Consider the following 16,067-nt stretch of genomic DNA (forward strand, 5'->3'; position numbering starts at 1 on the left):
GGGAGATCAAAATTGAGAGTAGGAGTGTGCTATAGGCCTAATGACTCTGATGAGTATAATAAGAAACTGTACAGAGAAATAGAGTGGGCCAGTAAATCAGAGAGTCTTATAATGGGGGATTTTAATTTCCCAGATATTGACTGGAATTTGGGGGCTGGTCACTCACACACTAGCGAGGCTTTTGTGGATTTATTGGATGATTATTTTCTACATCAGCATGTTCGGGAGGGAACTTGAGGGAGTAATACTCTTGATTTGATTATCAGTAGTGATTCTTCATGCATTAAGAATCTGCAGATAAATGAACCACTAGGTGGCAGTGATCACAGTGTGCTGAAGTGGGATTTACTCAAAGAGGTAACTACCATTAGTGGTAAAGGGAAGGGTTATTACTTTCGTAAAGGCGACTACGATGGACTGAGGCAGTATTTAAATTCTATAGTGGGACCAACTGATGATGTTACCAACAGCAAATTCAAAATGGGACGCATCCAAAGAACTTATCTTGGAAGCTACTAGGCTTTACACACCAACTAAGAAATATTGTTCAACGTTTAGGCCTAAATGGATGTCAGATGAACTAATGAGACATATGGCAGAGAAGAAAAATGCATGGGATACATACAAATTAACACGTGACACAGAAGCCTATGATAGATACAAGTTGATCTGTAACCAAGTTACAAAGGAGGTTAGGCAGGCAAAGGCAAATTACGAGAAATCTTTGGTAAGGGATGCAAAGAAAAACAGCAAAGAGTTCTTTATTTATGTAAACTCTAGAAGGAAGGGGATGAAACAGATTGGTCCACTTGATATCGATGGGTCAACTGTTGATGATCCTGCTCAGGAAGCTAACAAACTAAATGAATATTTTGCATCGACATTCACACATGAGGAGTTATTCAGCAAGGGGAATGCCAGAGGTGTATTCAACTCTAGCAGTCAGCTACAGAATCTTGAAATAACTGGGAGTAAAGTGGAGGAGAAACTGTTGAAGATAAACACAAGAAAGGCACCCGGGGTGGATGCGATCTATCCAGTTATATTAAAGGAGGCAGCAAAGGAAGTAAGCAAACCCTTAGCCATAATTATGAGAGCTTCCTTGGACTCAGGGGAGGTACCCATGGACTGGAGATGTGCAAATGTGACCCCAATTCCCAAAGGAGGATCAAAGGCTGACACAAGTAATTATAGACCTGTGAGTTTAATTTCTGTTCCCGGAAAATTAATGGAGGCACTGGGTAAAGAAGGACTGCAGGATCATCTAGGCAAGACTTCAGTTATAGCTCGGACACAGCATGTATTTTGTTAAGGGGAAGTCTTGCCTGACCAATTTGATTGGATACCATGATGCAGTCACAAAAGAACTGGATGCAGAGAATAACTTTGATATTATATACTTGGATCTTAGAAAGGCTTTTGATACTGTTGCACATGGAAGACTGCTTCACAAATTGGAGCAGTGTGGCATTGAAGGCAAATTGCTGCTATGGATAAAGGGGTAGTTGAGGGGAAGAAGGCAGAGAGGTAATCAATGTACACTGCTCATCGTGGACTAATGTTATCAGTGGAGTCCCTCAGGGTTCAGTGTTGGGTCCATTATTGTTTTCTTTATTTATAAATGATATTGATGATGGTATATCAAGCTTAATGTCCAAGTTTGCAGACGATACGAAGGTTGGCAGGGTTGTCAAGGACACTACGACACTATGCTGCTGCAACAATATCTGGAATGGTTGAGCAGATGGGCTGAGAGGTGGCAAATGAAGTTTAACATTGACAAATGTAAAGTACTACATATGGGAAACAGCAACCCCAGAGCAACGTATCAACTCTGTGGTACTACACTGACAGTGGTAGAGAATGAAAGGGACCTGGAGGTGGTTGTGCAGGCAGATATGAAGTTCTCTGAGCAGTGCAGACGGGCTGCAAGAGTAGCTCATGGTGAATTGCCAATGATATATAGGAATTTTTCTAGCAGGGATAAGGAGGTGATTATTCCCTTGTATAAGGCAATGGTGAGGCCACACCTAGAGTACTGTATACAGGCCTGGAGGCCTCATTTCAAGAATGATGTGGAGCTGAAGTTTTTAATTCAACAAAGTGCAGAGACATACCAGAATAAAAGTTACAAGATGCTAGCCAGACCAATACTCATATACGGAAGTGAAGCCTGTACCATCAAAAAACAAGATGGATGCCGAATCACTCAGCTGAAATGAAATTTATGAGAAAAACTGCAGGAATAAAAAACAAGGACATACTGGACAGACTAGAAATGATATCCATAACTGAATACATCCAAAGGTACAGACAGAAATGGCTACAACATGTAAAAAGAATGGTTAAAACCAGGATACCTCATCAGTTTCTCTGATACATCCCTAGAGGAAGAAGAATGCCAGAAAGGCCAACCAACAGACCATAACGGACCACTAGGCCTGCTGCCTGAGAGGACGATGATGATATATATGCACCTTTTTGTTCTCTACCAAGAGAACAAACAGCTGCACATGTTATCAAATGCTGATATAAAAATAATCGAAATTTGTATCGCTCTGATATAAGGGGTGCAGAATTTCCACAGAGAGGGAGGGCTAAAGCTTTTGGTAAAGATGCACACTGATTGTAAAACACTTCACCAAATAGACATGAGTAGACAGTGTTTGATATTAAGCATTGGGAAAACAAAAAAAACTAACAGTAGGAATATGTTATGGGCCAGATTACTGTGATCAGCATGACTAACATCAATACAGACAAATAGAGTGGGCCAGCAAATTCAGAATGTCTCTTATCATGGGGATTTGAATTTTTTAGATATGAGTGGAACTTGAGTTCATCACTCACTCAGTAGCAGAACAATTTTGGATTTTCACCACTCTTTCCACCTTTCCATTCATCAACCCATATTTGTCCATATTTCAATTTTTTCTGCATAATTCCTAGCTGCTTTATATATTCAGACACATTCTATCTTTAACAGAGTGGTTCCGCTACTTTGCCCTTATTTTTGCAGTTAATACATACACTCATTCTTTTTATCACAATCTTTAAATACATGTCCCTTCCTGGCACGACTGGGCTCCTCCGTAGCCAGGTGGGAAGGAGCAGCAGTGCGTAGCACACGTTTCTTGATTAGACTGGGGTTTGAGCCCGTCACCACCAAATTCGGAGGATGTGGAAAGGTCAGGGAATGACCACCGCATATTCCCAGAGCAATATGGCCTTAGTATGTATATATTTTTTCTTATCCTTTTTTTGAACTGTAAGAGAGAAGGGCCTCATATTATTATTATTAGCCATATGGTGCAGGGAGGCCTGAGGCTTGTGCTGCACCAGCCAAAAAATATTCTCTCTCTCTCTCTCTCTCTCTCTCTCTCTCTCTCTCTCTCTCTCTCTCTCTCTCTCACACACAGGGGGTAACTCGGGAATTTTTTTTTTTTTTTTTGGCTGGTGCAGCATAAGCCTTAGGCTTCCTTGTACCATATGGCTAATAATAATAATAATAATAATAATAATAATAGTTGCTAATGCTCCTAAAAACCAAATAACAAAAACAACCTGGCACAACTTGGGCAACAATATCCCATATTCTGTACGAAGACCAATTAACATATATGCACTCTTTTTGTACAAGAAGCTTGTTAATCTTTGAGGAAACTTCTATTATCCAATTCTTAATACTTTTCCCTGTTATTTATTTACTGTTCACACAATTAGTTCTTTAATGTCATCCACCATAAACCCATCTAAATTCCTCTCACAAATCTGTTCCATCTGGTTTGCACTCCATATATTATCACTTTATTCCCCAAGCCTCTTGGCACTTCAGTTCTACCTCTTTTAGTTTCAATAGCCACTCCATTATCTCTTATTTTCCTAACCTTTTAACTTTTAGTTTTTTTAATACAGGCCTAACTTTTTATACTAACTCCTGTCGTGCTTCACTTGATTTAATGTTGTTAGAACCTTATTTCACCAATACTATGTAAACCTGTTTTTCTTCACCTTGATCATCTTTTGTATTCTTTGTTGCTATTGCTGCATAAGTTTCCTTCAATTCTATTTCTGCTGTACTTTGGCAATCTCATATTCTAGCTTTTAAAACTTGATTTTCGATATATATTTTCATTGCTTTTGCCTCTAGCACATCCCACATTTCTAATATAACATTCATTGTGGCACAAGTGACTTTATTAGCATCATGAAAGAAAACCTTTCTCAGTTTATTTCTTATATCCCTAACATATATCTTATATCGCTATAGCAGATATAAGATAGTCTGTAATCAAGTCACAAAGGAGGTTAGGCAGGCGAAGGCAGATTACAAGAAATCTTTGGCAAAGGATGCAAAGAAAAACAGTAAAGAGTTCTTTACTTATGTAAACTTTAGAAAGAAAGGAATGAATCAAATTGGTCCACTTAACATTGATGGTTTGACAATTGATGATCCTGCTCTGGTAGCTGATAAACTGAATGAATATTTTGCATCTACATTCACACATGAGGAGTTATTCAAGGAGGGGAATGCCAGAAGTTTATCAAACTCTAACAGGGAGCTAAATGATTTTGTAATAACTGAGAACAAAGTTGAGCAGAAACTGTTGAAGATTACATAAGAAAGGCACCTAGGGTGAATGGGATCTATCCAGTTATATTAAAGGAGGCAGCAAAGGAAATAAGCCAACCCTTAGCTATGAGAGCTTCCTTGGACTCAGGTGAGCTCCAATTAGAGGTGTTGAAATGTATCCCCAATTCAGAGGGGAGGGCTCAAAAGGTGACACAATTAACGATAGACTTGTTTAGGGGAAAATAATGGAGTCACTGGTTAAAGAAGCATTGCAGGATCATCTAGACAAGACCGCAGTAATAGCTAAGACACAGCATGGGTTTGTTAAAGGGAGGTCTTGTCTGACCAATGTGATTGGATACTTTAATGTGGTCAGAAAGGAACTCAATGCAAAAAATAATTTTGATATCATATACTTGGATTTCAGGAAAGCTTTTGATACCGTTGCACATGGAAGACTGCTGTACAAATTGGAGCGGTATGGCATTAAGGGCAAGCTGCTACAATGGATAAAGGAATGGTTGGGTGAGAGATGACAAAAAGTGGTAATCAATGGACACTGCTTTCTGTGGACTAATGTTATTAGTGGAGTTTCCCAGGGTTCGGTGTTGGGCCCATTGTTGTTTTGTGTATTCGTCAATAATATTGATGAAGATATATCAGGCTTTAATGTCCAGGTTTGCAGAAGATACAAAGGTTGGCAGGGTTGTTAACGTCATTAAAGATAGTATGCTACTGCAACAGGATCTAGATAAGTTGGGCAAATGGGTTGAGAAGTGGCAACTGAAGTTTAACATTGACAAATGCAAAGTACTGCATATGGGTACTTTGATTCAAATGGTTTACTACAGGGAAGTGGAGAATGAAAAAGATCTGAGGGTAATTGTGCAGTCAGATATAAAGTTTTCTGAGCAATGCAGACAGGATGCCAGAGCAAGTCATGGAGTTTTGTCAATGATATATAGGAATTTTGCTAGCAGGGACAAGGGGGGTGATTATCCCATTGTACAAGAAAATAGTCAGGCCACACCTTGAGTACTGTGTACATGTCTGGAGCCTCATTTTAGGAAGGATGTAGAATTGCTAGAATGAGTACAGAGAAGGACAAAATATTGCTGAGGAGAACGAAGGGGGTGCTCTTACCAAGAACAGCTTAAGTTCTGCAAATTGCCGTACCTGGAGACTAGGCACCTGTGAGTTGATCTGATTAAGGCATATAAGGCCTGGAACGGGTTGTGCTAGCTCAATGCTGATGGGATCCTTCTCTTGCTCAACTTATGAACTTGAGGGGGCATAGATTCAAATTGAGGAATGACAATTGTAGAATAGATGTGCAGAAATTTTCCATTAGCCAGCAGGTAGTTGATTGCTGGAACAGACTTCCATCTCTTGTTGTAGAAGTTGATAACTTAAATAAATTTAAGGCTGAACTAAAATGGGAGGGGTTTTTCTGGCTGATGCTGCATAAGCTTGCTTTCTTGCATCGTATGCCTCAACTAATGCAAATGCTAATATCCTGGCACTTGATTATCTTCTAAATTTTCTTCTTCACATATTTGCTCCTCATTTTCACTAAGCCACTCTTCCTGTATGCTCAGAGCCTTTAATGTATGTGGGGATATCCTCACTAACCCATCACTGGAGCCAGCAGAGTTTTCATCCTCCTGCAGTTGTTCCCTTTTTTATGCCTTACCCCTTTTTGTGCCTTTCTATGTCACTATCCTTCCTTATGTATTTATTAACCTGCTAGGGTCTTTAAATTCCCTGTATAGAAATTTGCAGTCTTTACAATAATAAATAATTCTTTAAACAGAACCAAATCACACAACTGAAAACCAAATTGAGCCAATCAAACAATAAAATACAATCTAATTTACTTTATAAAAAAAAAAAAAAATTTTAATATTCAATCAGTAAATGTTAAAACTACAAACAAATCACGTGATTAATTATTCCGACAATAACTGACAAAATTTTAAAATGTAATCTACTCCTAAATTCACTTGCAAATTCCAGAATTTTCAAAGCTCAGTTAATTCAAACAAACATTCAATTAATTATTAATATTATACAGAAACTATTTTTTTTTTTTTATGAAAACCCCAAACACGAGAGGTATTACAACCTATAGTACTTAGTACCGTGCTTGGATTGGAGGGTGAGAAGACGAAAGAAGATATTTGTTGACATTAGACATTGACATTTGTTGACAGAAAATGGCAGTTGAATGAATAAACGAGGAAGTTGAAAAGTATGTTCTGTGAGTTTGAAGTTGGACAGTAAATTGGTGTTGGCTGGTGGTGGCGGCATGTGTTCAGACTGTTTTGAAAGAGAGAGAGCGGGAATTATAGACGTCAATTCGGAAGAACAGTGCCCAGGGAAGTATCTGTAGAAGAGGCATGCAGCAGAAACAGTACCCTAACTGCCCTCTTCTGAATGGAATCTAGAAGCCTGAGAGAGGTTTTGGGGGCACCGCCCCAGATGTGGAAACAATATTCCATGGTAGAGCAGATTTGCGATTTGTACAGAGTGAACATCTGTTTGGAAGAAAAGTAATGCTGAAAGCGAAAGAGAAATCCAAGTTTTTTAGATGCAGAGGAAGCAATATTTGTAATGTGCTTGTGCCAAGAGTGATTAGAAGTCAGGGTAATCCCCAAAAGAGATATATCATTTTACCTAGAAATCGGAGTGTCACCAAAGATAAGCATAGGAGCAGAAGAACCCTTTTTGCAAGATATAAGACGAGACTGAGTTTCAGAAGGGTTAAAATCAACTAAGTTGTCTTTGCCCCACAGGAGAATTACTTGGAGATCAGCATTTGAGGAATTGGTAGCAGATATTTGAGAAGTTGAAGCTGACTGAACAGGGCAAGTTTTCTCAAATTGGAAAGTGGAATGCAATGTGCTATCATCAGCAAAACTGTGGATAGGATTTCCAGTCAATGGAAGAAAGTCATTAATATTCAAGAGGAAAAGAGTGGGGGAAAGTAATGAACCTTGGGAGACACCAGCATTGGTGGAAAAGTTAGAAGACAGAGAGCCATCTACCATCACCCTCAGTGAATGATCAGAGAGAAAGCTGGATAACCAATTACAAAAAACAGTTGGCAAACCATAAGATGGAAGATTGTTTAGAAGACCTTGATACCAAACACAATCAAAAGCCTTTGAGATGTCAAGAGCAACTGCTTGTATTTCACCAAACTTTTCCATTGAATTTGTCCATAAATGGGTAACATAAGCCAGAATATCACCAGTGGATCGACACTGACGGAATCCATACTGGCGATCATTGATCAGATGGAAGGTTTCTAAGTAGTTTAAGAGTTGGTGGTTAATTGATTTCTCCATTACTTTAGAAAGAGTAGCAGTAATTGCAATGGGACGATAATTGGGTGGGAGGTATTTGTCATCCTTTTTAGGAACTCACTGGATATGAGCAAATTTCCAAGCAGAAGGAAAAACATCTTTGGAATAAGAAAGTGAAAAAAAAGGCGGCAAAGAACAGGAGTAAGTTCAGGTGCACAGATTTTGAGAACATGTGGAGAAATACCATCAGGACCTGCAGCTTTCTTAGCATCAAGATTCGTCAATATCCTTCTGACATCCTTTTGAAGGTCACCTCCGGAGCCAGGTGGGCAGCAGCAGTACGTAGCACACGCTTCTTGATTAGACTGGGGTTCGAGCCCGTGACCACCAAATACGGAGGATGTGGAAAGGTCAGGGAATGACCACCGCATATCCCCGTAGAAATATGTCCTTAGTTGCTAATGCTCCTGAAAAGCAAATAAAAAACAAACATCCTTTTGACGGAAGACCACAGGGGGCATTGAATGGAGCATATTAGGAATAGTGGGAGTTGTTTTACCAAGATCATGAATACATGAGTTGGAAGGAAAATGGGATGTTAGCAGGTCAACTTTATCCTTGGCTGAAGTGACAACAGAACCATCTGGTTTTGATAGAGGTGGGAGTAAAAATGGGCAAAAGTTGTGGCCAATACCTTTGGCAAGAAACCAGAATGCTCGGCTACCATTAGGTCAAGAAACAAATTTTCAACTCGTAGTGTGTTCAAAATCTAGTTTAGACTGATTAATAACTGCTTTACAATTGTTGTGAGCTTTGGTGAAGGCAGAAAATGAAACTGAATAATTGGAAACAAGCCAATTACGATATGCAACATTCTTCTCCTGAACGGCCTTAGCACATTTATTGGAAAACTAAGGTTCAGATAATGGACAAGATTTTAAAGTTGAGTGTGGAATAAAGGATTCCATTCCTACAAAAATAATTTCACTGACACGACTGAGCAAATGTTGACATCAGAAGTTTTTAAACAGTAATCCGACCAAGGAAAAGAAGAAAAGAAATCTGGGCTCTCATCCTGTTTTGCATTCTTGTAATGCCAAACAATACAAGGTTGGGAATAGCCTTGAGATAAATGCTCTATTCGAGAAGAGACAATCGCCAAGTTGTGATCTGAGGTGCCTAAAAGACCACTCACTTCAACCATGTACTTAGAAAGTTTGTTTGTGAGAAAAAGATCAAGTGTGTCTGTATAGGATTGTCTGATATTCTTGTAGATAAATGAACAAATTGTGCAGGGTAATTAGTAATTGCAATAGCTTCAGCATCTCGACCAGCTGGGGAGGTGTGACACGAAAACTAAAGCCAGTGGAGTTGTGAACATTAAAATCACCAAGGAAAATTACCTCACTGTAATGAAAGTTGGATTGGAGAAAGTCAAGTTGTAAAGAGAGGAAGTCAAAAAACTCCAGGTAATTAGTGGAGTTGGGAGAATGGCAGAGACAACAGATAAATTTTATACAATGAGGTAGAAAGATTTTAAGCCAGAGAAGATTGAAAAGAGGAGGTTCCAAATTACCAAGTCTCTGACAGGGAATATCGGAATGAACATATGCACAAGTACCACATTTCAGGAAAAAGGAATCATACAGTGAATAATTTTGGCAACTGAGATGAGCAGTATTTGAATCAACCGATAACTGAGATTCTGTCAGAAAACGTACATGGGATTTGGCCAGACTGCAAGTGGAAATGGACATTGTTGAGATTAGAATTGAGACCACGTATATTTGTGAAATGAACTAGGAAGTGTTTGGGAGGTTTAGATCTTTTCGCAGGTAAGCTTACTCTATTAATTTGACAATTCATGGTGTATTCAATAGTAAGAAAAGTGAGGAGGACATGCTGTATGAAGTAATAACATTTTTGGATATGGCGTACACATGGTAAGAATATACCCAGATCCTTGACATAACGTGGCCTCGACAAAGCCACCCCCCCATCCACATACACACTATTTGGACTCCCTGCAGTCAGTATCTGGCAGAGTAGAGGAAACAAGATTATACGCTAGATGATCCGGAAGTCTCCTAAAGAGTTACCAATAGGTTTGGTCTGGTGTACCAACTAGGGGCTGGCCTGCGAACACCGTTTTAGAGCTGTACCCTCGAAATGTAAGGAAGATTGGATCTCGCCATGATGTTCATCATAACCTCAAAAGTCATCAGTCATACTGCATGATGGAAAAGATGGGATATGGTTGACCGGAATTTAGCTCTGGAGACTAAACATGGGTTCCACCACTTCAAGCCGCCAATAAGCAAAGTGGTTGTATTGCACCAGTTGATGAGAGTCATCTACCATCTAGTATTGCCTGGTAACACAGAGGGGTGGCATTCCTCCAGGTGGTGTGGGTGCCACACCTCAACCCCCTGCTTACGTTGGTTCACACCTGGGTGGTCACCCACAGTGTGCTTGAGCACAGAGGTTATACCCAGGATTACTAACACTTCCACCATCGTGAAGGTGCAAGCAGAAGATTTGTCTGTCACAGACCATCCAGACTTCGCCCAAATTATGTAATTAGGTCCACTTGACTTGAATGTCATCCGAATATCAGTTCCATCAGCGTTTTAGACTTCCACGTAGCAAGTACAGCTTGTCTGGCATATCTGAGAGAACGTCTGTGACAACCTCAAGGACCAAAACTACTACTCCAGCTAAATTATCTAATCTAAAGTCACAATCCATAGTTGTCTGCCTGTTCAAAGACACTTCTTCAATTTAACTACTACTACTTTTAATTGTTCAAACCGACTGGCAGAAATTTGGTTAATCACTTGATTAATTACCTGAGCTCCCTTTAATTCCTTTACTTCTTGATACAAATACGGAAATGATAGTCATGATGTACAGTTTCCCTCCAAAACTTGGACTGATAACGTCAACCATTACTGCATGGCAGCCATACATCCATAAATTGTTTAGTTAAAGTAAGTGTGTCGACACGTCAGCAGAACATTAGTTCTGCCGATGTGGCAACCGAAGCAATCCGAAGCAATAATCATATTAGCAGGAACACACAAAAAACATAACCACTCTGCTGTACAACTACCTACTCTCTGCATATGGCAGGTTTATAGAAAATGTTATTGTGGGAAAATAAAGAAACAGGTAAGCTGTTACTTCTAGTGTGCACAATTCTGGAACAAGGAAAGGTGTCCAACCTTCATTTTTTTGGGGTGTGGGGGGTGGGTTGAGGGCATAAGAAAACAAGGAAGACCTAACTTTGAGGTAATTTAAGGATCATTTGAGGATATTCCAATTCCATCCCCCTCCATCTGCATGTATGTTGGAAAGAATGACACATGTTAAAATCACTTCATTTTTGAATGATTCTCCTAAAATTTTATGGCATAAGTGGAGATGACGAAAACGTTCTCATGATAGCAACCTACACTTCTCACTTGAAGTGTTCAGTCTGAACATGACTCATATAACTTGTCTGGCACAGGCCATAAATGGTTTTGCAGAGGAGATAAGATGTATGTTATCTAATGTGAATAGTTTGGTTTTGTCTGTGAGCAAAATTTTCTTGACGTCCCCTCTGTGTATGGAACAGTATAAAAAACCTTTTCTTGACGTTGCCCTACAACTCTTACTAATTTCATTTAAGTCAGGGGTTCTCAACTAAGTCAGGTCTGCTAGCGAAGAAATTCAAAAAAAATCATTGAATTAAAATGTAACGAAAAATGCAAATATAAATTCGAAAAAGGTGGGATGGCTGAATTGTGGGGATCAAAAACAACTAATCTTCTTTATCCAACAATGTGGTGTGAAATGGCCAAAGTACTTCTTTGTTTTCCAACATCTTATATTGATGAAAGTGGTTTTATAGAATAGAATAGAATAGAATAGAATCTTTAATTGCAGCAATGATAGACATACAATTAGTCCCGTCACGGCATAGTGGTGCCAGGGATTAACAAAACATATTTACAAAAGAGATACACATGAGAAAAAAAGATAAATCAGATTATTAACAAAGCACAGTTTTACATTTTAGTTCAGTAAATAAAATATTAACAAAGGAAAGAAACAGAATTGATATATGTTCAAGAGGAGACATTAGAATTAAACTTACTAACATCATACTGGACATTGAACTTTTAGCTAAGAAGCATCAGGCTCAGGGATCCCATTGAATAAAATGAGTAAATATAAAGTATTTTCTTGTTTAAAATTTCATAGAGGCAATTAGAAAAAAAAATTGTCTAAAAAAGCCCTTTAGTGGGCAATAATTAAAAAAAAATGTTGAGAAACAATGATCTAAGTGGATTACTTGGTTTAACAAGATGTGACTGAGTAGTATTGGTAGCATTATGTCAACAATGGCAGAAGAAAGAGTCATACTTGCCACCAATAATTGCTATGACTTTTGGGAACCAGGATTACTGGAAATGACCTCCATTTTTGCTTGCAATTTTGTTCCATATTTCCTTGTTTCTTATTATAGGTTGTTGTGAACAGTGCTCACAGCAACTAAAGAGTAATGAAGCACCATGTGCCTCAAGAATCTTTGCTACCATTGGCTAAACAGGAAAAATAAATGTGAATAATATCTAGGTTTTGATGAACGTTTGATAATGAGATCTGAGCATTTGCAATACAAATGGCATTTTGTGAAAAATCAAAGTTAAAAACTATCTCTTTGACATTATCAAAATAATGATAAAATGAATTGGCCTCAATTCATCCAGAGAATTCTGTGGCCAAGGTAGCAGCTGCAAGTCACTTTTGTATTCAAGGAACAATACTGAACATGGTAGGGCACATACTGCTGGAACACACCTGTGCCACCCAGGGAGACAGTCACTATAAAGGGGGCGGGGGGGTGTACCTGATCAGCCACAATGAATAGATAGTTTTTAGCATTCGGTGTGGTCTAAGGGTATGATAACTCCAAGAGATTTCCAGGAAAACATCCCCATACCAAAACACTGCAGCCACCTGACTGTTTCTGTTGGACCAGGGGATTGGAGTGATTCCTCTCCATAACCTCTCAAAATACACTCTCTCTACTATACATGTGGCTTAGCAGGAAACATGATTCATTGGAAAAGTTAACTTTTTTCCACTGTTAACCACATCAGTGGTCCAATGATGCCATTCAGATATCCACTGATGCCATTCACGTGTTGTTGGTTGGTGACTGGTGGCAATATGCATGAATTCTTTACTGCACACCTACTTCAGAACCCTTACTGAGGAGGATTTGTTGGATTGTGATCTTAGAAATATCACTGGTCATCCCCTGATTAAAGTCCATGCTCAGCCATTCCACTATTTTCTGTCTATCAGCTCAACAAGGCAGAACAGCCTATGTTCACCATGCCCATCGATGAGGTGTGGATGCCTGCCATTGGCCTAGCGACTGCTCTGTCCACTCTCCATCCATTCTTGGAACACCTTAACTATAGCACTTTGCAAACAGCCTACAAGGCTCACAGTTTCCTTAATACTGCCAACCATCAATTGGTACCCAACAAGCTCCCCATTTTCAAAGTGTCAGATCATGTCCCTTGCCTTCAATCAAGTACTTCATATGAACCTGCAGTATCCCATTTACTGGTTATCACTGTGACACATGTGCCACCAAGTAGGGAGGAATGGCCAATTGCTGAAACTCAGGGGTGGTCATAATGTTTTGACTGGAATCTACAAAGCAATTTACATCCCAAGCGAAATGAGCTTCCCTGCTCCTCCTAAACAAGTCCAAATCTCACATTGTTTTGCCTTGACTCTGCCAACACAGGTATTACGAACTTCAATCCACTAAACAAAATCACTAGATTAGGAATGACTCTCTCAGTAACTTTTTTTAAAACTTTCAATTTCTAATGAAACTTCATTCACAGTTGTGTGCCTCTATTCGACTACAAAGTGAATAGAACTCATCATACCTATGATTTTTCCCTCCTCCTCCTTTTTCTAGTATGTAAACATGTATATATAGTAATTTTACTGTTTGGAAGGTCTTTTAATAATTTATCTTACTGTTGAATTTAGTTTTTAAAATAGTTTGAGTTCTGTGTAACGATCCTCTCTTAGATACACTGTTATTGGTGAATTGTAGTGTTTTGCTATCAATAAAAATAAAAAAATCCTTGTGAAAATAAAATGTTATAGAGTTTAAAGAAAACATCTTTTTGTCAATGATTCATAATTGCTCTGCATTGCATACCAGCATTGTTCAGTGCATACAAGATATAATAATTTTAACAGTATTGTTCAGAGTATTATTTCTTTATTGTTTTATGTTACATATGTTTATTTCCTTCTGCTTTTAATATAAATTTAGTATTCTGCAGATTATGGCTGATAATAATATCCATTTGGAACATTGAGAATTAAGTTGTTTGTGTGTAGTTTTTACTTATCCAGTTTTATTTTTAAAAATTTATTTTCAATGCAGTGCAAGTGTCAATCATTAATAAATGTGTTATCCTGCATTATAAGTTATAAATACTATACAGGGTGTTTCAAAAACAGCTTTACAACTTTGAAGGAGTATATAAATTTATTTAGAGGACGTACATAATATTTTGAAATGTCAGAATGTAGCAATACACTTCAAGTGTAATGCACGTTGACTATAGTACCCAATACTACCACCGTGAGTGCTCCCGGGCAGTTGAAATCAAGAAGGTGATTTTCACAGGTGCAGAGTGGGCTCATTGTGTGTTCTGGTTCAAAGGAGCAAAGTTCGCTATGCAAGTTCAAAGGAAGTTTCATCTTCAATATCGCAAGGAACCTCGCAGTAGGCCTACAATGTACACACGGCACAAGAATTTTGTTGAGATTGGATGTTCTGTGTGCCATGCCAAGTCAGCTGGCCGGCCACGTGTTCCTGACGATGTTGTGGAAATTGTTAGGTATAGCTTCATTTGAAGTTCACAAAAGCCAACGCAACGTGCGTCTCGGGAAAGTGGTATTCCACATGTGACTATGTGACAAGTGTTGCGAAAATTTTTACACTTAAAGGTGTACAAATTATCCATCGTGCAACACCTTACGAATGCAGATAAGCTAGTTCTTAAGGAATTCTGTATGCAACTGTTTCATCAGAGAGAAAACAATGAGGAATTTCTGGATTCCTTAATTTTCAGTGATGAGAGCACATTTCATGTCACTGGTAAGGTGAACATCCACAACTGCAGGATTTGGGCACCAAAAATCCATGTGCCTCCCTGAAACACATTCTTGACAGCCCAAAGGTGAACATGTTTTGTGCCCTCAGCAAAAAAAAAAGTGTATGGCCCCTTCTTTTTTGTGGAGATGACTATTACCAATATAGTGTATCTAGAACATGTTACAAAAATGTTTACACTTAAGAGCGTACATGTTCCAACAGTTCTTCATTCCACAAATTGACAAAGATGGCCAAGAAGGACACATTCGCTTCCAGCAAGACAGTGCACCCCCTCACTACCTTGGAGAAGTGCGTGAGCACCTCAACATCCATTTCCCAGGTCAGCAGATTGGTCGAGGGATGCCGGTAGCATGGCTACCTCATTCCCTGGATCTTACATCTATGAATTTTTTCTTATGGGGATAATTTAAAGATCTAGTGTACATACCACCCTTACCTGCAAATGTTGCTGAGCTCTGAACCTTATTACTGCTGCAGTTGCAGAAATGACACCAGAGATGCTACGTCGCATGTGGCAAAAAATTGACTACAGGTGGGACATCTGCTGTATTGAATCATAACTATCCGAGGTAAAACTTGAAACAATATCTTGAAATCTCAAAATGTAGCAAAAGCTACATTTTGACATTTCAAGATATTGTGTACGTCCTCTACATAAATTTATATACACTTCCAAAGTTGTAAAACTATTTTTGAAACACCCTGTATAACCAGAAACCTATTTGGAAATTTTTTTTTCTTATCTGTGTGACACATTTTTGACAGGTAGTGGGCAGTTTGAGCTGTGATATTTTGGAATACAGGAACTTAACAATGCAAAATGTAGTAGAACAAGTAGATTTGCAAGGGGAATTAATATTAACGAAAGAACAAGGAAAGGTATGTTGCCATTTTGTTTTGGTTTTTACCTCTTTTTCCTCCCTATATGTGCATGTGTGTTTTGCTATATTTGTGCCATAAACCAAATTCCTTAATA

The 16,067-nt window shown here is 38.7% G+C and overlaps 1 protein-coding gene across 2 annotated transcripts in view; it reads left to right on the forward strand.

Annotated features, from left to right (window-relative positions):
- Vps13B (vacuolar protein sorting 13B) overlaps positions 1-16,067 on the forward strand; it is a 965,007-nt gene that overhangs the window by 569,176 nt on the left and 379,764 nt on the right. For both annotated transcript variants that reach the window (XM_090386413.1, XM_090386414.1), the window contains exon 30: positions 15,857-15,970. In XM_090386413.1, the coding sequence (XP_090242539.1) occupies positions 15,857-15,970 (114 nt within the window). The remainder of the gene's footprint in view (positions 1-15,856; positions 15,971-16,067) is intronic.

This window comes from Mastigoproctus giganteus, chromosome 12 (assembly GCF_048544385.1).
Source record: "Mastigoproctus giganteus isolate SK-2022 chromosome 12, ASM4854438v1, whole genome shotgun sequence".
Taxonomy (NCBI): Eukaryota; Metazoa; Arthropoda; class Arachnida; order Uropygi; family Thelyphonidae; genus Mastigoproctus; species Mastigoproctus giganteus.